This window comes from Chelonia mydas, chromosome 6 (genome assembly GCF_015237465.2).
Source record: "Chelonia mydas isolate rCheMyd1 chromosome 6, rCheMyd1.pri.v2, whole genome shotgun sequence".
Lineage (NCBI taxonomy): Eukaryota > Metazoa > Chordata > Testudines > Cheloniidae > Chelonia > Chelonia mydas.
In genome coordinates this window covers 22,201,430-22,224,922 of record NC_051246.2, presented here as the reverse complement: position 1 = coordinate 22,224,922, position 23,493 = coordinate 22,201,430, and the positions used below count along the sequence as shown (strand labels likewise).

Here is a 23,493-nt window from a genome sequence, read left to right as displayed (position 1 = left end):
CCATATCCTTCTTGAAGTGGATACCAGAAGTGGACATAGTTTTCTAGTAGTGGTCTTACCAATGTTCTGTACAGAGAAAAGATCACTTCACCTCTTCTACCTGATACTCCCTTTATATAATCAAGGATTGCATTAGCTTTTTACCACAACTTTACACTGAGAGCTCATGTTCAGGTAATTATCTACAATGATCTCTAAATCCTTCTCTTAGTCACCTCATTCCTAGACAAAGCGTCCCATCCTCTAGGTACAATATGCATTCTTGGTTCCCAGATGTATTAAAATGTATTTTGTTCGGTTGTGACCATTTAACAAGGTGATTCGGATCATTCTTTAACAGTAACCTGTTCTCATTATTTACTATCTCACCAATCTTTGTGACATCTACATAAATTTACCAGCAAAGATTTTATATCATCTAGATTGCTCACAAAAATATTAAATAGCATTCAACCAAGAACCAATCCCTAGGCAACCTCATTTGAAGCAAACCTGCTCATTGATATCATTTTGAGATCTGTCACTAAACTAGTCTTTAATCCATCTGTGACAAAGTTCCTCCTCTGCCTTGGTCGGTCCTGCACTTATAGGCGGATTTGCTTGCCTCAGAGATTCACGGCAGCCCTCAGTTTGGCCACTTTTGCTAGTGGCTCAAACCTGCCATCCATTCAGCTAACCTCATCACTGGCCAGCATGGGGGAAAACAGAGAACAATCCCCACAGTCTCTGTGTCCCACCTAGAAGGTCGGGGACAGGCCAGATCCCTTTCCAATTTAGACCTTCCCTTCTTGTGTTTCTCTCACACACCAGGTCAACTCCTCCTGTGTCTGATCAGGAGTTGGGCGGGAACCCGGGCCCACCCTCTACACCGGTTCCAGCCCAGGGCCCTGCGGATAGCAGCTGTCTACAATGATCCCTGTGACAGCTACAACTCCCTGGGCTACTTCCCCATGGCCTTCCCCCAGCTCCTTCTTTATATTCACTGCAGGATCTTCCTCCTGAAGCCTGATCATGCTTGAACTCTTCACTCCTTCAGCAGCACGCCTTCTCATTCACTGCTCCTGGCGTGCCCCCACTAACTGATGGGAGGTCCCTTTTAAACCAGGTGTCCTGATTAGCCTGCCTGCCATAATTGATTCTAGAAAGTTCTTAATTGGCTCCAGGTGTCTTGATTAGCTCTAGGGCACCCCTGCTCTGGTCACTCAGGGGGGAACAGAAAACTGTTCATCCAGTGGCCAATATATTTGCCTTCTACCACAGTCCTGTATCCCACTGGTCTGGGCCTGTCACACATCTAATGTGTGCTCTGTTAATTCCATATAGTTCAAGTTTTTTAACTAAAATGTCACATGGTATTAAGTCAAATGCCTTGGAGAAATCCAAGCATACTATATCAAAACAGTTGCCTTTATACATTAGACCTGTAATCCTGTCAGAAAAAGATCACAGTTTTGTTTGATGAGACCCACCTATATTTTTAGTCTCTATTTCTTTGCTGATAGTATTTTGAATTAACCATTCCACTATTTTACCTGGAACTGAACATCAGGCTAACTGGTCTATAGTTTGCTGGGTCATCCCTATTACCCTTCTTAAATACTGGAACTACACTGGCAGTTCTCCAATCCTTTAGAATTTATGCAGTTTCCCATGATTTGTTAAAAAGGAAAGGTTACTCACCTTGTGCAGTAACTGGAGCTCTTTGAGATGTGTGTCCCTTTGGGTGCTCCATCTGAGGCATGCCTGCACCTTCTATCAGAGGTTTTTGGCAGCAGTGCTCATTTGGTTTGCTTATGCACCTAGCTATCCTCGTGCCCCATACCAAGGTTATATAGGGCTGCGATGAAGGAACCGCCCTCAGTTCCTTCTCTACCACACAGTCCTATGGTGATAAAACTCCAAAGCAGACGAAAAGGAGTGGAATACCCATATGGACACATATCCGAAAGAACTCCAGTTACTGGACTCTCCTCCTTTTTTGAGTAGTGTTTCTATGGGTTCTCCACTTGAGGTGACTCCTGGCAATACCCTCTGGAGGAGGTGTGAGCTTTGGAACCCGGTCTAGAACTGTTTGCAGAACTGAATGTACCATTTGCTCTAGAGGCATGCAATAAGGCATAGTGTCTTGAGAAAGTGTGAGCTGAAGCCCATGTAGTAGTTTTTTGGATTTCTGTGATAGGACTGTCTAACATCTTTCAGTAAGGTGATAAATGTGGACTGCAATCTGGTAGAATGGGCTGTGACCTTAAGAGGGCATGGCACATTAGCAGCAGCGTAACAGGAGAAGATGCAGCCAGAAACCAACTTAGAAAGTCCCTGGGTGGACAATGGAACCCCTTTAACTCTGTCTGCAATAGACACAAATAGCCTTGGAGAAATTAAAAAAGGTTTAGTCCTGTCCAAATAATATATTAGCAATCTACTAATGTGTAAAGTCTATAGGACAGCACCCTCCCTAATCTGATGAGGTTTACCAACAGAAAACCAGCAGATGAATAGCCTGATTGATATGAAAGTCCAAGATTAATTTGAGTAAGAACTGTGGGTGTGGTTGGAGGCATCTCTTGTTCTTGAAGACGACAGCGTAAAGGGGATCAGCCATCAAAGCCCCTCATTCACCAATCTTTGAGCAGAAGTAATTGCCACTATAAAGGTGGTTTTCATGGCCAGGTTTAAATAGGTACAGTTAACTAGTTGAAGGGAGGTTTCCATCAGAAAATTAACAACTAAGGTCAAGTCTGGAACTGGGGTGGGCTCTGACATTCAGAAAGAGTCTGGATAAAACTTTGATGAAACTGGAAGTTGCAAGGTACGCAAATACCAAGAAACTTTACACAAGAGAATTAAATGTTGTGATGGCTTCTAGGTGAACTTTAATGGAGCTCAAAGACAGACTTCCTTGTTTTAGAGAGAAAAGATATTTTAGAATCTCCAAGATACGAGATTCAACAGGAGATAGGTGGTGGTGAGTGCACCAGTGGTAAAATCTTTTCCATTTCTGAAGGTAAGTTTTCCTGGTGGATTCCTTTCTACAGTTCAACATGACTTCTTGAACCTCTCTGGCACAGAAAAGTTCTAATCCCAAGAGCCATCTATATACCAAGCCCTGAGTCGTAGAATGTTCAGGTGGGGGTGACAAACATTCTCCAAATCCTGAGTGAGAAGACTGGGCCTCAGCAGGAGACTGATGGCTGGCTGGCTGGCGGAAGAGGCAAAGTAGGTGAGGAAACCACATCTGTCTGTGCCAGATTGGTACAATCAAGATTACTATGGCTTTGTCCTGTATGATATTATTTAGAACCATGAGGATTAGCGGCATTAAAGGGAAGTAGTCCAGGAAACTTCTTGACCAAGATAGGAGAAAGGCATCCGCAACCTTCCTTCAAACAGAATTTCACACATTTCCAATTGACAATGATGGCAAAAATGGTGGAAAACCCTGGTAAGAAATATCTGTTTGAGTATGTATATGTCGAGTTCCCACTCGTGATCTTGAGTGAAATGTCTGCTGAAGTTGTCAGCTATGGTGCATCAGAGACTGGGCAAATAATCTACTGCGACTAGGACTAAGTGGACTATGCACCAGTTCCATAATCTAATTGCTTCTGAGAAAAGGGAACCAGATCTCACTCCACCATGTTGATTTATGTAAAACATTCTGACCTTGTTGTCTGTCATTATGCAGTCAGACTGACCTCCTATCACGGGGAATAAGTGATAGCAAGTGTATCTCACAGCACTGAGCTCCAGAATGCTGATATGTAAGGCAGATCCCTGGGCAGACCATTAGCCCTGCATAGTTTGGTCCTGCAAGTGATCTCCCCATGCTAGGAGAGATACATCTGAAACTGTGGTGACAATGGGAGGGGGATGGTGGAAGGAAAGTCCAGAAAACACCTTGTCCAGATTCTTCCATCAGTTGAAGGATATTAACACACAGCTGGGAATAGAGAGTAATTTGTTCAGACTGTTTCTGTTGAGGGTATAAACTGTCCTGAGCAAGGCCTGCAAACAGAGTAGATGTAAGCAACTGTATGCCATGACAAAGGTACATGCTGCCATGTGCCCACAGAGTGGCAGTCACAATCTGGGAGTGACCATGGGCTCATTTGGACTCATGTGATTAAGTGTGTCAAAGTGAGAAATCTATCCTCTGGTAGGTAGGCTCTGGATGTCATGGCATCAGAGTACCCCCTATAAGCTCTATCCACTATAGAGGTAAAAGGGAGGATTTTGCAGTATTGAGCTGAAGGCTGAGAGTGTAAAAAAAAGATATAGCCTTCTTTACCACTGACTGAACTTCTATGTAGGGATACCCTTTGAGAAGCCAATCATTGAGATGGGGAAGACAATTACTTCCCCTTGGTGAATCTGTGCAGCGAATACCACCATAATTTTTGCAAACACGCTGGGGGTGGTATACTCTAAAAGAGAGGACTCAATACTGATTGCTGTCCTAAAATATGACAAAGCACGGGAGCCTCTTCTGAGAGGGACGTATCATGACATGAAAGTATGCACCTTGAAGGTGAGGGTCATAAAATAGTCTCCCAGATCCAGGGATTGAATAATACTTGTGAGTGCTACCATCTTAAATTTTGGTTCTTTGACAAAGGTATTCAGTACCATGAGAACTAGAATTGGCCTTCCCCCCACCCTTCTCTTTGGGAAACAAAGTACTTATAGTAAAATCTGCTTCCTCTGTACTTGGTGGGAAGTGGTTCCATGGCTCTCAAGTGGAGGAGGGGGAGAACTCTTGCCTCAGGAGAGGCTCAGAAGATGGGGCCCTCAAAAAGCATGGGGAAGGAGGGTGAGAGGGAGATATGGAGTGAAAAGGTGACGGAGTAGCCCAAGGTCATATCCTCCAAGACCCATCTGTTGGTGATAATCTGCTCCCATGTGCTGTGGAAATGAGAGAAGATCCCAGAAAGGTATGAGGATGGAGGAGGGCAGGGTGGTACAACATTAGATCCAGATTGTAGGCGTGTGGTCTGGACTGAGGCATCAAAACAAATGGTTTGCAGATGATGGCTGCTGTGTTGATCAAGGTGCAATGGTTGAGAACTTTCTCCTCTGCATTCTGGGTTTCTTTTTAGGTGACTCAACACCGCATGGTAGGCAGGAAACTGGGATGGGTGGGATCTCTGAGCTGTCTGAGACTAAATCTCCTCCTATTTGCAGGTATATATATGCTCAAGGAGTACTGGTTGAACCTAGAGTCCTTCAGCAAATGCAAGGAATCATTGGTGGATTCATTGTATAATTTAAGACCATCAAGAATAGGTCTTCTGCAGTGTTCTAGACTTCACATGGAAATCCTGAGGACTGTAGCCATGAGGCTCTATGCATGACTACAGCTGTGGAGATGGAAGGGTCTGCTGTGTCAGTGGCATTGAGAGAAGCTTGCAAAGTTGTCCTTGCAACAAGCTGTTCCTCTATGATAAAGGCATGAAATTGTTTCTTTTGCCCTTGTGAGAGGTGTGCAATAAAGGAATCAAATTTTGAACAGTTAATGTGATTATATTTTGCCAGAATTGACTGTTAATTAGCAATTCCAAATGCAGGGTGGCAGATGAGTAACTTATGATCAAAGAGATCCAGGGCCGTCCTTAGGCATACACAGCACATGCAGCTGTGTAGGGCACCTGAAAATGGGACACCATTCCCCTCACTGGCTGTGGCTTTAATCCTCTCTTCTCTGCCCCCGCCCCCTCCGCGCTGGACCAGTGGGCTTCTCCCCAATCCCAACCCCAACCCCACCCACTCCCTCCCTCGCTCCTCAGCTAGGCGGCTGAGGGCTCCAGCTTCCCGCTCTGCCGCCCCAGCACCAAGGAGCCCAGAGCTACATGGCTGGTCACTGGCGGCATGGCCTGCCGCCACCCAGAGCAGAGTCCCTCCCTGGACCCTGCCGGGCTGCATCTCTCAGTCTCAGGCGCGGGCCGGGCCAGGACAGGAGGAGCGAAACTTCCATGTGAGTCAGCTGAGTGGGGTGGGGGGAGCCAGGCCGAGCAGGGGAGTGGGGAGGCTTAAAGTGACAGTGCACTCAATGTCTCTCACACTTCCCTAACACACACAGTCACACAGGCTCTCACACGCACATATACTCTGCCTCTCACGAGTCACAGTCTCCCAATACAGACTGCCACACTCACAGTCCCCCAACACACAGTCACACACACACTGGCTTTCTTTCGGTCTCTCTCACATGCACGGGTTCTCTCTCTCTCTCACACACACACACACACGTATTACTGCTTTACTGCTTTGTACTTCCTGTCAAAATGCTCGTGGTGAGCCAGGAGTGGCTAAGGGCTGCAAGAGGGTTGTGGGCTCTGGCAAGGTGCAGCCCCCATCTGACAGTGCGAAGCCTGCCTTGAGCCACTGCCGCAGTGTCTGCTGCGTACAAAGCTTGGTGTGTGTCAGCAATGGCAGGGGGAGTTCTGGGGGTCCGCAGGCGGGGATGGTGGCTGTGCCCCCTCAACACACTGGTGGTCAGCGGTGTTGGCTGGGGACCGCCTTCAGTGGAGCATAGAGGCACCAGTTTAATAATACTGCATAGGGCCTCATAAATCCTAAGGAAGGCCCTGAAGAGATCTATATGCTTTTGGTCTTTATCATATGGGATATGCTTATATGGTGCTACTTGTTGTATTCATTTACAACATCAACACCTAAGGAGTTAGGGACAAGATGAGAAAATAAAAATTTTGAACTTGTAGCTAGAATGTATTTTTTTTTTGTCTGCCCTTTTAGCTGCTGGAAGCAGTGGCAGGGGTCTGAGAATTTGTCTTGGCAGGTTCTAACAATGTTTTGCTTACAGGAAGGGTACCCTGTGCTGCAGATGGCCTTTGAAAAACATCCAGCAACTTGTGCTGAGTCTCTTGGACTTCTTCTAATGGGATATCAAGAGTGTCTGCCACTTTTTTCATTTAATGCTGACACTAAAGGCATTTACCGCAACTGGAGGTGGCATAACAGCTTCATTCAGGGTAGCGGTTCTCAAACTTATTTGATCGTGCCCCCACTTCTTTGTATCTGTAGTTGTTTACGCCCCACCACACTGCAGCAAAGCAAACGGATTAATGTACAGATGGAAACAACTTTGTATAATACTATGCAAGCTTAACAGAAATCCATCAAAATGCACAGTGCCATCTGAGGACCTGATATGTCTGGAGGAATCAGCTTTGCTAGTTATTCACTGATGTGGGTAAAATGTGTGCAGTAAGTTTTTCCCCCTAAAACTTCATGCCCCCCCTCCCAATACATTCTGCACCCCTCCAAGGGAGCCCATCCACCTCCCAGTTCGAGAACCTCTGATTTAGGGAAGAGAAGGAACTATTCATCGGCGGGGTTGCCTCTTCATCTGCTCTCCTTTCTTGCTTCTCCAACATCTTGTTCTGAGGTGCAGAGTGCTGTGGGGGAATGGAGAATGTTGACTCTGGAGTTCCCTGTAAGCACTGGGTACCTTAGACAACTGTTGGTGGTGAACAGCCCAAGGGTCCCAATATGACCAGGGGTGGGGAGAAAGGAACCAGAATTGATCATACCAAGGGTGTTGAGCAGGTCAAGGTCACCCAAGTCTTGAAGTATCCCTTGAAGGAACACATTCAGGAGATCGTAGTCTAGGGTAGGGTAATCATAAAAGCCCTGAACAGAAATCTGAGAGTCTGAAAGCCCTAATCTACATAGTCTAATGGAGGAATATATAGAGGAGGAATGATCGTTTGCCTCACCATACACAAGGGTACTGCGGAATCAGGTGGTACTGGCAATAGGCGAGTGTGACCCTAAGAGCATGACCAGCTATGCCTGGAGGGGTCTAGGTGCAGTCTCGCATGTTTCACCACATAAGTGCAAGACTCTATGAGGCCCAGGAGTCTTAGACAGCTCTGTGCTGTTGAAACTGGGTGGACCTTGAGGGACCTTACCAGGGCCATGATCGCCTCAAACTGTCCTCCTGGGAGAAAGGCTCTGGCCTGAGTGGAGACAAGTACTGGTCTGATGAACTCTATCTTCTGTACTGGGACGAGAGTAGACTTCTGAATGTTTATTAGTAGGCCTAGGGCCTGGAAAATCAACTGAATGAGGTGGAAGCTGGACCCCACTTGAACCCTGGACTGGCCTTTGGACTACCCAGTCGTCAAAATACGGGAAGACCTGTACTACCCAACATAAGGCCACCACTACCGCTATACATTTGGTGAAGACCCGCGGAGCAGCCGACAGGCCAAATGGAAGTACCACGAACTGGTAGTGTGTATGGTTCAAGACCTTCTGTGTCCTCAGAAAATCGATATGTGGAAATAGTTGTCCTTTAAATCGAGGGTGCTATACCAGTCCCCAGGATCCAGAGAGGGAATGATGGAAGTCAGGGAGACCACGCAGAACTTTAAGTTCTTGAGGCACTGCAGGTCTAGAATAGGCCTGAGACCACCTTGGGCTTTCAGAATTAGGAAGTAAAGGGAGTAGAACCCCTCTCATCTCCAGATTTGTGAAATCTCTTTCACTGCTCCCACCTGAAGGAGAGACTCCGGATCGTCTAGCCAGTGGTGGCACTCTGCTCTCAGCGACCACTGAGTAGGAGCACAAGAGGGAACCCTGAGCTTGGGTCATGTCAGGGTAGGAGTGCCTCAGAGAGTAGAGCAGGTGGCTCCGAGGGTGAGAGGAGAACCCCCCTTCCATCTCTGAAGAGAAAGAGTCCCGTGCTGTATGCCCAAAGACAGTACCTCTGGAGGGCCTCCTGGATCACTGGTACCAGCTGTTGCAGTCCTGAGTTTGAGGTGTAGCCTGACTTAGGTCTCACTCTGTCCCAGTCCCCATGCCTGGTCATCTTCAGCACTGTGGAATGACCCCTCTCAGACGGCTGCATCTTGTGCTTCTTCTTGGGTACCAGGAATGGTGCAAAGACACTCACACGGCGGGAGGAGCACTCTGCACCAATGCCGAGGTACTCGGTGCCGAGTCAGAGCAACTCAGTTCCAAGGTGGGTCTTAGCGCTGCTTCCATAAGAATGACCTTCAGTCTTGCCTCTTGGTCCTTTTTTGTGTGAGATTTGAAGTTATTGCAGAGCTGGCAGCGATCTCTTATGTGAGTCTCTCCCAAGGCCTTGAGACAACTTGAGTTCGGGTCACTCAAGGACACTGGCTTGCCACAGGCCTTGAAACCCAGTGACAGAGGCATGCCCTGGCATTGAGAAACGAACCTACTTCACTAACTGATGGAGAAAACTCCAAACATTTACTAACTAAAACATAAAAAAAAACAAAAAACATACAACCAAATCAATTATATACACTGTAAAAAGAGTGAAAAAACACTCGGAAAAGCTTGCCGAAGCAAAGAGAACAGTTCCAACACCCTGTCACAGGCAGTAAAAAGACACTGAGGGGGCGTGGGGTTGGCAGGGCCCTTTATCTTGGCAATATGAGTACATGGCACCAGAGGGCACTAGAGCTGACCCAACAGATACCATTAAGGGAAAAATTTCTGGTGACTCTGCTCAGGGCGTGCACACACCTACATTGGAATAGACATGAGCAAGCCCTCAAAGAACAATTTTTCCTTCTATACATTACAAACAGATGTTTAAGGAGGAGTTTGTCCTGTTATCTAATGAGATTAAGTGATCTGTAAGGGATACCCACCAGTACCCCAACTTTAGTTTTACTAGTTAGAACTTTAATACATAAGCACTCAAGGTCCTATGATTCTGAATCATCTATGACTCTAACAGGTAATAGTGTCTTATGTTGAGTGCCATTCCCTTTTTCCCATTCTCTCCTTACAGAACAGGTTGTAATTACCAATTTTAATGTTCCCGTTATAAGATCCATCCCAACAAGTTTCAGTAATACCAAAAATGTCATATTTTTTTCTCATGAGTATTCAATTCCTCTTGTTTATTGTATAGATACCAAGCATTAGCACATAAACAATTAAAAATCTGTTCCTTACATGCACCTTAGTGCTTGGATATGTTAATATGCATGATGCCTTGAGGTTGGTTTTCTTATTTGGTTGTTTGTGTCATGATTGCCCCATTATCACTCTCTCCTTCTATGGTTAGTATAAAGCCCTCCTTGACAATCCTAACTATTCCTATCACGCAGGAGACTGGTACCATAATGCTGAGAAGGAGGCCATCAGAATCATACAACCCCCTCTCTCCACAGTATCTGCTGCAATGTTCCACAAAACTTCCCCCCCCCACACACACCCTTGACCCTTATAAATCACCTATTTAGCCAGTTATTCAGTTTGGCCGCGCTAAGAGCTGCATAGTCATGCAATCTCCATACCAAATTAGAGCATCATCTGTGGTTTAATTCTCATTTTTAACATCATCAGATCAGAGTAAAGTGCTCTGCAAGAGAAACGGAATTCTGCAGTAACCCATAGTCTTCATTCTTAGAAATGTTTGTGTAGTGTGACAGCTGATTTATTTTATAATACTGCACAATGGCTTAAAGCTAAGGGTATTAATAAAGCCCTGAACCGGAGAAATAATTTTATTGCTTTTTCCTTTCCTGTATCTGCCAACACTATAAAAGTGCCTTTTCTTCAAACTATCTCCTTGTTAACACATGCAGTGCCACCATCTTGGCCGGGGAGGCAGAGGCTTGATTGGGGAGGAATGACTGGGAAGGAGAGAGAGAACAATAAGCCATGATAGGAGTGTGTGGAGCAGTACACAATAAGCTTAAGTGATGGTTGTGTGTTTACTTTTTTAAAAAGGGCAGGGGCAGTGAAGAGTTTGTACACCCTCCCACATGGCCACTATTTTGAGTAACTTGTAGAGAAGAGGGGTTAAAAACCCAGGAGGCAGACAGAGGGTAGACCAACATCTGGCAGCACCCTGATGACACCTGGAACTAAGTTGTTTAAATCCCCTCATAAAGTTGTAATATAATATATCATACAATACTTACTGGAAGTTGTACCCTCCACAGGTTGGGTTTCTGCTGGTGATCCAAGTGCAACCTCTAGCTGTATCTTGGACAGCTCCTTGGTCTCTGGAGCAGCATCTGTCTCTTGGTCCACTGAGTCAATATCCAGTACTTCATTAACAATCTCCTGGTCTGCATCCTGTTATGACATCAGTGGGGGTGTCCTCAGTGGTGTCTATACAATGCAGTGATTGTTTGGTGGGATCTCACAAATATATGGTTCACTCATTGTAGAAGCTACAAGCTCTCCCAGAGGTCCTATTATTGTCCTTCACAGTCTTAATACAAGTGCTGGAGTCCAAAAAAAAGAAGGGCTGGAATCCACTTCCAGTGCTATCAGTCATAAGTAACAGTACCGGAAGACATTTCTGGTATGCTGGAATGGTGTTCTGGGGCATTCTGGCATGACTTGAGCCCTACTTATAATCCAGTTGGAGTACCTTCGCTTAATGCAGCACATGCTTGGATCCTGGTGGTGACCTGCTCCATTTGTTTGGATAGCTGCTTATATATTTGTGCATTGCAGTGGCTAGAATTCAGAGTGGTCTGTACATGCTCCTCTCCCCAGAGGGCAATTAAGTCCTGGCCCCTCAGCATAGGACTATACTGACACATGAGGCATGACTGCTTAATAATCAGGCGTATGACACAAGTATGTGAATTCCATGAGCTGGAAATGCAAAGGACAGCACCTGGATGTGCACCAGCACTTAAAAAGAGAGGTGACATCCAGGCAGGATGACCCTGGAACAATAGAGGGCACAGAAGTAAACAGAAAGGCTGATCCAGGTAGCTGGAATACCTCTGTGGGATACCAGTAGGAGGACTTATAAGATCATAACAGTTGCTTGGGATGGGGATGCATTCACACATACTTCTTTGCAGATAAACTCATCCCACAACTCAGCAAACCTGCTTCCAAAGTGGGTTTAATTACGTGAAATAATGCAAGTTAACCTGCATCAAATTTCAAGTGTAGAAAAGCTCAAATCCAGGCTTCTCCCTATTGCACCTCGATGCTTTCTTCAATACAACTGTTGGAATTATCTCCCTCTTCTTGTGCATGAAACTAACTCCCTAAAATACTTCTGCGAAGTCTTTCAACAATAATCATTACAAAATTTATCAATATGAAGCTTCTATCACCAATTGCTATATTATTTATGAATCAACTGTTTAGCCACTACCTGATCTAGACTCAAATCAGGGATTGGAAGTGATCTTAAGAGGTCATTTAGTCAATCTCCTTGCCCTGACACACTGAGGCAAGATTAAGTATATGGTGACAATGCCTGACAAATGTTTATCTAACCTATTATTTAAAACCTTCAATGATTGGAAGTCTACATCCTCCATAGGTAACCTGTTCCAGTGCTTAGCTATCCTTATAGTTTGAATGTTTTTCCTAACATCCAACCTGAATTTCCCTTGCTTCAGATTAATCTGATTACTACTTGTCCTATCCTTGGTGGACATGGAGAACAATTAATCTCTATCCTCTTGTAGGTACTGCTGCCCTGTCAGTTATTTCCCATTTTGTATTTGTGTACTTAATTTTTCCTTGCTAGGTGTAGTACTCTGTACTTATCTTTACTGAATTTCATTTTATTGATTTCACATCAATTTTCCAGCATATCATTATCATTTTGAATTCTAATCCTGTCTTCCAAAGAGCTTGCAACCCCTCCCAGCTTGGTGTCCTACACAAATTTAAAAAGTGTACTCTCCTCCATCAACCAAGTTGTTAATGAAAATATTGAACAGTACTGGATCCAGGACAGAACCCTGTGGGAACCTACCAGATACGTCCTCCTAATTTGACAGCAAACCATTGATAACTTTACTCGAGTACAGTTTTTCAACCAATTGTGCACCCATCTTACAGTAATTTCAGCAGTACCATATTCCCCTAGTTTACTTATAAGAATGTCATGTGAGACTGGATCAAAAGCCTTACTAAAGTCAGGATATACCACACATATATCTCAGATGTTTATACAGCATTAATACTTAGTCCTGCCATGAGTGCAGGGGACTGGACTAGATGACCCCTCGAGGTCCCTTCCAGTCCTATGATTTTATGATTAAGCACATTATCAGTACTCAATACAAAGTGGTTGCTTTGTCATAATTTTTGCTGTATAGAAAACTGTAAAAATATGTTTTTTAATTAACTCTTCCCATGTAAGCAATAGCTTCCCTCAGTGATTATCAAAAAAGAGAAGGCTAATTTTACACTTCACAGACCAATATACGCTGTGGCTCTTAAGTTGGTCACACTGTTTTTCATGACCGCCCATCATCTTCACTAGCCACTAAAAGCAGGGACTTGACTGCATTTTCAAAAGCAGCCTTTAAATACAAATTGCTATAGCCTCCTTTGTAAAATAAGTCTTCCTTCTCAAATGTATATTACTCAATACATCTGCTCTCTTTTCAAAATTCTGCTGTAGAATGGTGAAGAGGAGATATACAAGAGAGAATTATTTCCTGGACAAGGTGTGTACTGTGCTGTAGTTTTCCTTATGTCCACATCCAACTTCCAATCCTGCTGCCCATTTAGGTTGGAGGACTACAGATTTTTAACTGTGGAAGTTTCTGGGCTAAACCAGAATCTGCTGTACTGGTGATTTTATAATCACATTTGTCTGATAGGTTGTTTTGCTTGTTTATTTTGTTTGTAGTCTTCTACCTCTTTAGTAAGTGGACACATTATCTGCCAGGAATTCTGTTATGTGACAGGGAAATCTTTGACAAACAATTTATCATTAAATAATTTTGAGTATTTTCACTCCTGGACAGAACTAGGAATGCAGATATGTACAAAATTTTGTTAAAGAGAGTTCATTAAATATATCAAACCTTAAAAACATTGATTTGAGGCTCTATTTTATCTTATTTAAACAAGATTTTGATAAATCAATTAGCTCTCAGATAAATGAATTTTAAATGTCTGTACAAAGGGGTATTGCTGCAAAAGTGGTACTGGAGTTATAGTGAACTCAATTTTGATAACTCTTATATCATGCCTTGTTTTGTGATTTTTATATATTTTACTATTTTGTGTTAATTGTCCAATTAATATATCCATGCAGAATGCACTGTAAAAAGTAATAAAATTACACTAGTGCACTCAATCTAATATCCACCAAATAGGCCAGAACTGAACAAAGCAGATTTTATAAATTAACTGAATATCAAAGATGTTATTTTTAATATTTTCCTTCCCTCCCCAATATGAATGGGTGTGTTTTACCCAATGTTGTAACCAGCTTTTTCACCGTGGTAGAATTAATCATCAAAGTCATTACTGATGCTGTTCCTGCATGCAGTAATATCTAAAACAGAAAAACAAAGACAGCATGTCACCACTTCAAATCAGTGTTATCATCAGTAGTACAAAGTAAAATGTAAATTATTTCGAACAGTGAGGTACTCTACATATTTTCCATAAACGATGCCTTTGCTGACATCATCTTCAACAGTGCAACACAACTGTATATCTTCAAATTGTCGATGGCTTTATTTATTTATAATTTTGCTAAATTTAATCATATGCTCTTCATAGCTGACAGAATGTCCAAATAAGGAAAATTAAGTTAAAAGTAATTCCTTTTTATAATAAAATATTTAAAAAATATTGAGTATTTAATAATGCTTTTCATTAGGATATCTAAAAGCACTTCACTCCTTAATGTATTTATCCTCACAACACCCCATGAATTAAGGAAGTATTATCATCCCCGTTGCCCTGAGGGACTTGCTCAAAGTTACAGTGGAAGTCTGTGGTGGAGCAGGGACTCAAATCCAGATCTCCCAAGCCCTAGGGTAGTGCACTAACCACTTGACCATACTACCTTTCTTTTATACTGTTCTTTTTTTCCCATTCTACCAAGAGGAAGAAAGTATGAAGAGATAACATTATAACCCCACTAGCAGAAAACAAGATTGTAAGATTGGTATATAAAAACACCAGTGCATCCATTTCCTTCCAGTAAGACTATTCAAGAGCAAAAGACAAGGAACAATCAGGTAGTTCAAAAAAACCCAAAACCAAATTAACTCCCACATCCCCACCCCCCAAAGGGAAAAAAAACCCCACCCACACTCTCAAGTAGCACCGAGGACCAAGGAGGTGTAGGAGGGGACAAAACTACAACAAAAGGAATTACAAACAAGTAATTTGCCTTTGTTACACATCCCTCTTCTCCCATCTTACTAATCGAGAGAATGAACATATGATAGATGTAGTAAACAGGCCATCAGTGATTACCTTAAAATGTTACTTGTAGCTTACTTTACATGGTACATGTAAGCACATTCTGGCCAACAGAAATGTTTTCTGAGGAGGAGAAATCTAGCTGGTAGTGACATATTGCAATCTGTAGATAGCCAAATACCAACTATGCAGATGCCTTTAACCCTCCAAGGTATAGAAGAGTGGCACTATATGAACTTGAGGCTCAAGGACTTAGCATGTCCTAACCAGTATCTTGGTGGCTGCTTTTTTTCATTGTCACCCTTGAAACAACAAAAAAACTGTTTTACCTTATTAAAACTTTGAATACAGGAGAGAGAAAACTTTAAAGTCCTTTTCACACACAAGGAATATTTTTTTGCTGAGAGAAGTCAAAGTCCAGGTACAAAGTGAAGCGAACAATGGTTTGATTCATGTGGAACTCAGGATTCACTCCAGACATAAACATGTCAGGATCCGAAAAGTGACCATGACCCATTGAGATCCTGGGTGAAATCCTGACCCACTAAGTACACGTGTCTCCATGGTGGTCATCCCTATCTTGAAAGAACTGAAGAGATGGACAGATAACTAAGAAGCTGTGTTCTTTAACCCTCAGAATGGAAATGAATGTCTCTACAAATGCCACCTTTAGAGAAAGCAATTAAATTTTTTATTTTCCCAATGTATCAGAAGAGAGCCCATTAAACTTGTAAAACAAAGGACAAATCCCATTGAAAGTGCATTGGTCAGTGCAAGTGCCCTTTAAAATTTGAAGCGCAAAACAAATATTTCAAATACATCTGAGAACATATTTCTTTCCTGGTGATAGGTCCACAGATATCAGATATATCTGAAGCATGGATTTGTACCGTGTTAACTTTCCTGGAAAACTTCTAGCAAGAAAGTCAAAATGATCTGAAGCAACATTTCATGTAAGCTGCACATACGAGTGGATGCAGCACACAATCACAAAACAAAAACAAAACTCCATAACCATTATTAGAAATGGAGTCAGGAGATTGGATTGATAGCTGTCCTACCCCTGTTTGCACAGTTTGTTAGGCAAATCAATCAACCCTGGTGCCACAGTGAGAGGATACAATATAGATATTGTCCCTATGGCACCAAGACTGGTCTGAGTTCCTGATCAGTGGGATGTGCTGATTTCAGTCTTCGAGTGTTTGATGGTTCTGCCTTGATTTACATTTTGGCAAGATGGCAGATATGGGAGATACGGCACTGAGGTGGGAACTTCTTTGGCTCCCTTTAACTCTGGTGATTCTCAGCCTCCCCAGTCCTAGAGGGATAGCCCCTGCAAACTGACCTGGTGTGCTTCAGTCGTGGCTTTAATTTCAGAGATATCCTCTGACATTTTCCTAAGCAGAATCTGCTCTTCAGATATCTGCTTTAGAATTTTATAGACTTGATCCAGGGTCCAGGCAGAGGGATCTCCTCTGTAAGTGGCGTCATGCTGCCCTGCATAGGGCTGTCAGAGAGCCTCTGCTTCCTTGTAGTTTGGGGCAGAGGGTGGTGGGAGAGTAAGGGGAGGAAAGGGTGTTCCAAAAACAGATCCATCTGCTACTAAGATGTTAAAGAGCAGGATGAACCACTTTGAGACAAAAACTGTGGCCTTAGAATAATAGCAGATGTCAGTGAATTTTAGTGGAGCTGAGCAGGAGTGCCAGATCTAGACAGCCATTTTCCCTGCTGGCTCCTAGATGTCCTCATCTCTGGTCTCTTAAGGAAGCCTCTCAGACATATATAAACCATTGTCCCATTGCCTAAAATCATATTTAGCTAATAAGGCATGATAATTGGCCATACAAAACTGCAAGACAGCAGATAAACTTTCCTCCCCAGAAGTTCCTTCTTCTTAGGTCTTTTATCTCTTGGGGAACACCTAGAAAGCCCAGGCAACTTCAATTTTTATGAGCTATTTTTAAAAACAGCAATCCAGCTATCAGATGTATAAAAAAAGTACTCAAATGCCTTTGGAGGAACTTGATACCCGAGATCTGCCCTCTAAGATCCGGCCAAGACAAGGCAGCAAGAGTCCGCCACAAGTTTTTAGCAAGTTCAAGGATGTCTTTGTTAATAGGCATGGCTAATTGATCCTGGGAAATCAGATGCAAAAAAAGCAAACAATTAATGATCTCTCTACTAGACAATTCCAAGGGAATGTCTAGTATGTCCACCATCCTTTCAAGGAGGTCCTGAAGTAATCTACAGTTAACATATTTGATGGTGTCACAGCCTCATCAGGTGATACTGAGCATATGGATAAAGGGGTAGGTTGGTCCTCATATTCCTCCACATGGCCTTGCTGCTCATTCTGAGATTCCTAGTGATGCAGGTTCTTAAGAGTTCCTGAAAGGATAACTGAGTCTCTCCTGCGGGATTCTTAGAAAGCAACAATTTCCCCCTGCAACTTGATTCAGCTGACTAAGGAGCTGTTGGGAAAAGGTGAGGGTCAAATGGCCACATTTGTGCCCCATAAGATAAGGCATATGGTGCCATAAAAGGGTGGGATCCATGGAACAAGACCTGTATAAAGCATGAAATCTGAAGTGAGAAGGATTTCCACTGAGGTTGCCTAGATGAAGGCAAAAACATCCTTGGAGCAGGACTTGTACTACCATGCAGAGCTGAGGATGCAGGTGAATAAAATTCCTCTAAAGGAAGAGCAGATCCCTGAGGTACAGAAACAGAGAGAGTTTCAGATCTTACATGAGAGTAAGCAATGATACCATCAATGCTGGAGGCAGAGATTTTCATTTTTGATATCTTAAATTCTGGTACCACCACAGTTCTAAACACAAGACAATTGAGAGACATCTAACAATGGAGGCTCCAGTTCCAGAATCATGAAAAGTTTCACAGGAGGGAATATAGGACAAAATTTTCAAAGTGAATACCTAAAGTCAGGCTACTAACTCCAGAGATAACTAAATAACTGGCCTGATTTTCAGAGTGCCTAAATATGGATTTAGGACCCAACTTCAAGCATGCTCTTTTTTAAATCTTAGCCATAAGAACTTTGTAACAAACACAGTTCCAGATAACAGTATCCCTAGCAGAAAATGGACTAGTTCACAAAGGCTCACATGATGCACCTGAGTCCACATAACATTCTAAGAGGGACCGCTAACTGTAGTAAAAATATTTCTGTGTTAATTACATAGGTATAGTGAAAGTATTGTTGAAATAATATTGACCCATTGTATAGTATGTGAAAATTCAGATTATATATAAACATTTAAACAAACTAAACTGCAATGCATTTTTAAATACAAAAAACAGCATCTACATGCATATTTCTATTATGAATTAAAATTAGTCAGACCAGATTTTCAAAGTTAGCCACTCATAATTGCATGAATAGATTTGAATGTGCTAATTTTATGTACCTAAATAATCTGTATGTACTTGTGCTGGTTATTTTATGCAAGAGTTACTCATATGCAAATATATTTGGCTGACTTACTTTGAAAAATCTGGCCCTAAATGTCCTTATAGTTCTTTTATCACTTATTTCAATAAAATGTACAAGTACAAGTTATGAACAAGTTTTGAAAAAAAAGGTAGATAGCCCTTTTAATTATTTTTTTACCATGTTCTTCATTGCTGCTGTACCCGGATCTTTTGATTGGCTAATCCCAAGAGCCATATTCAAAGTAAAAGTTCCCCTCATTCCACTCCAGACAATGACAGCTCCCCAGCGCCAGTTAAATCCATAACCAAGGCGGCTCAGAAGAGGGCTCAACAACATAACAACTAGACCTCTGTGTAAATAAAATAATAAGATAATGAGCAAAAATATGAATGCTCAGAGCTAGAGACATAGAACAGGGTGTCATCAGCATATTGAAAGCATTACAGTCCAAACCTTTATACAAACCCTCCAACAATCCCATGCACATGTTGAACAGGAGGGAAGATAAAATGGAACACTAGAGAACTTCAAATTGTGCTCTTAGTGGGAGGAGCTACAATCTCACACCGTACAATGGGAACATTAAGCCAGGAAAGAAGAGCCACCCAAAAGCAGCAGCATCCACTTTTGATGCAGTGTGCAAGTGAATCAATATTACCTCACGAACTATGGTATTAAAGGTTGCTGATAGATCTAACAATATTAACATAGATACTTGGTCAAGATCAACCAATGACAATAGTGCATTTTCTGTCCCATATCCGGGTCTGTACCTAGACTGGCAAGGGTCAAGTAGATCCAAGGCATTTAAGTACTATGAGAGTGGTCTTACTGCAAACTTCTCTATAAACTTGAGTGACAGTCCAATTTGGATACTGGCTGATAGTCAGCCAGATTGTCAGCAGTTTTGTTGTACTATTGGTGGAGTTTTTTGTTTTTTTATTTGACCAAAAAGTCCCACAGCAGCTACCTTCAGAGAAGCTGGAATCCTGTCCTAGTTCTAAGGGAAATGCTGCTTTTCTCTGCTAGCAATGGACCCAGTACTTCCTCACTGGCCTTCACCGGCCAAGAACTACTCAGAGCAAAAGACATCATTTAGGAACAAAGTGCTCCCAACATTGCTAGTTCCTCACAAGTCACAGACTAAACTCTGAGAAGATATAGCATTTGTCCCCTTCAGATTTCTTTCTGCAGCCATAGAAGCAGACAGTTCATTCCCAATCCATATGATTTTATCCACAAAATCTGATATTTTGTCCCAACAGACTCAACCACAGAATGATGGTAGCTTGAATTACTTAAGCTGTCTACCACACAATTTTGCCATTCAAAATTTTGTAGAACTTCCTCTTTGCCTCTTATACAGCCAGGCCATAAGAGTTCAAATATTCTCTATGAGGCAACTGATCAGACTCAGCCCATGATTAAGCAAAGGAATCCTATTAACAAGGTTACCCTGCAAGCCCACAAAATGCTAAGCATTAATGTAATTCCAGCAATTACTGTTAGAAGCTGAACTCATTGCTGTTAGTGTTAAATAAAATCTAAAATAAACATAGAATTGTATTTCTGAAAGCACCCCAAAATGCCAGTGCCTGCATAAACAAAGAAAATGCAATGCAGTTTAAAACATCATAAAACAGATAACCTCAATATTTTTAAAGCCATATGTGCAATCATGATTTTAAAAAGGCAGGGGGATGGGGCAGAGGGTTGTCCTACATAGGGGCAAACAGTAGTCCTTACCTTATAAGGTTCAATGCAAGATAGAGTGTTAAGATATAAAACAAATCACGAATAGTCACATATGGAAAGGATTTTACAGCTATCACAATTCCAATTATAATGAATATCATAACATGAGCCAAAAATGTCAGCATTGACCAGAACCTATGTTAAAGAAAAGCACAGAGATAGATTATAAAAAACACAGCACTAGTCTTCATTTCAGAATCAACACTAATGTAATCCTCATATTGGTTGATTATTCCCAAACTACTGTAGTTGGAAGCTGTTATCTGCTATTCCCTGCTATTATCTGTAACATATTGCTACAGTATATCACCAAGGATCAAGAATTTAACAAGATTCAAAGAGGGACTGGCAGCAGCACCCCTATGTTCACCCCTTTCATAGGACTATGATAAATTTTGTACAAAGTATGCCTTGTGAAGTATCATTTGAAAACTTATAATCTGCTGAACCTTATTGTCTGAGTAAAACATGTATCAGCATTGTATATTAATTTATAAATTCTACTACATGATTGTTACTGTAATATGCTATAATTCTGGATAATAGCCATGTCATAACCATACAGATAAGCATAAAATCCCTCCTTTACCTGTAAGGCGTTAAGAAGCTCAAACAACCTGGTTGGAACCTGACCAAAAGGACCAATAAGGGAAGAAGATCCTTTCAAATCTGTGGGGAGAGGTTTTGTTGTGCTCTCTTTTGTTTTGTGTTCTCTCGGGACAAAGAGAGGGACACCAGGCAGAAAAAAACCCCTCTCCTAAAACCCTACCTGAAATAATTATCTAGATTACAAAAATTGTAAGTAAAGCAAGGAAATGTGTTAGATTATCTTTTGTTTTAGCTTGTGAATTTTCCCGATGCTAAGAGGGAGGTTTACTCTTGTTTTTTGTAACTTTAAAGTTTTGCTTAGACAGGAATCCTCAGTGTTTTAAATCTTATTACCTTCAAAATTACCTTCCATCCTGATTTTACAGAGGTGCTTCTTTTACTTAAAGTTCTGCTTTTAAGAACCTGATTGGGTTTTAGTGTCCTAAAAACCCAAGGGTCAGGTGTGTGCTCACCTTGTTTACTTATTTTGTTGGTATATTATTCTCAAGCCTCCCCAGGAAAGGGGGTGAAGAGGCTTGGGGGGATATTTTGGGGAAACAGGAACTCCAAGTGGTCCTTTTCCTGAATCTTTGTCTAGCTCACTTGGACAAGGAAGGATTTGTGCCTTGGGGAAATTTTTAACCTAAGCTGGTAGAAACAAGCTTAGGGGGTCTTTCATGCGGGTCCCCACATCTGTACCCCAAAGTTCAGAGTGGGGAGGGAACCCTGACAACCCATAAGACCAGTTTTTCAGAAACAAAGACATACTGGCCCCAGCCAGGTGTTAAAGCAGCCATTCAGCAGCAGGTGAGATGATGTAAACAAGAAATGTACATTTCATCACAGGGATGCTTCATACCTCATGTCGGCAACAGACTGCATGTCGCCTGCATCGCAGCTTGGGGTAATTCTCAAAGAGGGGAGAGTGGTATAAAAATGTGAGACAATGCCCTCCACTTCACCTTTTCTCCTCCCATCTCTTTGCTGAAAACATCAATGAATACCTGGAGGACACTGAACTAAGGGGGAAGGGTCCAAGGCTGCAAAGAGACCCAGCCTATGAAATTTACTACAGCTTATGGTCAGAAAAACCTTTTGGTTTTAAGCTTTTAAGTTCACTTAACCTGTTAAGTTGGGTATTAGCTTGCATTTTTATCTTTTCTTCTTTTCTTTTCTATCCTGACTTTTATGCATAATAAATTTATCTTATTGTTTTATCTAAACCTGGTGTTTGGGAACCATCGCTTGGGATAACAAGATTTGTGCATATCATTTTCCTTAGATGAAATGACGGACTTTGTATGAGCTTGTATTGTTCAGGAGGGTACTGAGAAGTACAAGATGCACACATCTGGAGGAAAGTCTGGGAGTGGGAATTTGCTGATTACAAAGAAGGATCACAGGAGGAAACGTAATGAAAGTATGATAGATATTTCAAATGCTTGCAATCTCTTTGGGGACTATATTGTATTAAATGCATGAATGGTGTATGAATGTGGGGGGAGGAGGAGGGAGAGGAGGGCTGCCACAGTTCCGCCAGGAGCTAAGAACAGTGTGGGGTGATTCAGATTAATCACTCAGGTTGTAACCCCCCCCACCCCCCCCCCGCAAAGAGGTACCAGCCCCTGGGGAGGCTTGCGTATATGGGATTTTTCCAGAGACCAACAGACAAAGAAAGGGTTTTGGGCATAAAAAGGCTGTGTTTAAACCTGCTCAGGGCCTTCTTTCTCATCCTGTCCAAGGTCCCACACACAGAAAGGCTGGAAAGACTTTGGCCTACAATGGCCCCATAAGATTGATGGGTGACCTCTGGTAAGCTTCTGCATGCCTGTAGGTTCTTTCGTGGTTTTTATATTTTTTCTCTGTAATGAACATAAGAGCGGCCATACTGGGTCAGACCAAAGGTCCGTCTAGCCCAGCATCCTAGGGAGGGTGGAGGGCGGAGGGATAGCTCAGTGGTTTGAGCATTGGCACCATCCCTGCCCATCCTGACTAATAGACATTGATGGACCTATCCTCCATGAATTTATCTAGTTCCTTTTTGAACCCTGTTATAGTCTTGGCCTTCAGAAAATCCTCTGGCAAAGAGTTCCACAGATTTAGTGTGTGTTGTGTGAAGAAATACTTCCTTTTGTTTGTTTTAAACCTGCTGCCTATTAATTTCATTTGGTGACCCCTAGATCTTGTCTTATGAGAAAGAGTAAATAACACTTCCTTATTTACTTTCTCCACACCAGTCGTGATTTTATAGATCTCAATCATATCCCCGGTTGTATCTTTTCCAAGCTGAAAAGTCCCAGTCTTATTAATCTCTCCTCATACGGAAGCCGTTCCATACCCCTAATCATTTTTGTTGCCCTTTTCTGAACCTTATCCAATTCCAATACATCTTTTTTGAGATGGGGCAACCACATCTGCACGCAGTATTCAAGATTTGGTCGGACCATGGATTTATACTGGGGCAATATGATATTTTCTGTCATATTATCTATCCCTTTCTTAATGATTCCCAACAGTCTTTTCACTTT

At 42.3% G+C, this 23,493-nt stretch overlaps 1 protein-coding gene across 1 annotated transcript in view; it reads right to left on the bottom strand.

The window, feature by feature from the left end:
- LOC114018710 (sodium/hydrogen exchanger 10) overlaps window positions 1-23,493 on the bottom strand; it is a 304,510-nt gene that overhangs the window by 193,095 nt on the left and 87,922 nt on the right. Inside the window, exons 8-10 of the mRNA XM_043548755.1 lie at window positions 20,369-20,512; window positions 18,800-18,971; window positions 14,206-14,287 (exon numbers count right to left, since the gene is read on the bottom strand). Of these exons, the coding sequence (XP_043404690.1) occupies window positions 14,206-14,287; window positions 18,800-18,971; window positions 20,369-20,512 (398 nt within the window). The remainder of the gene's footprint in view (window positions 1-14,205; window positions 14,288-18,799; window positions 18,972-20,368; window positions 20,513-23,493) is intronic.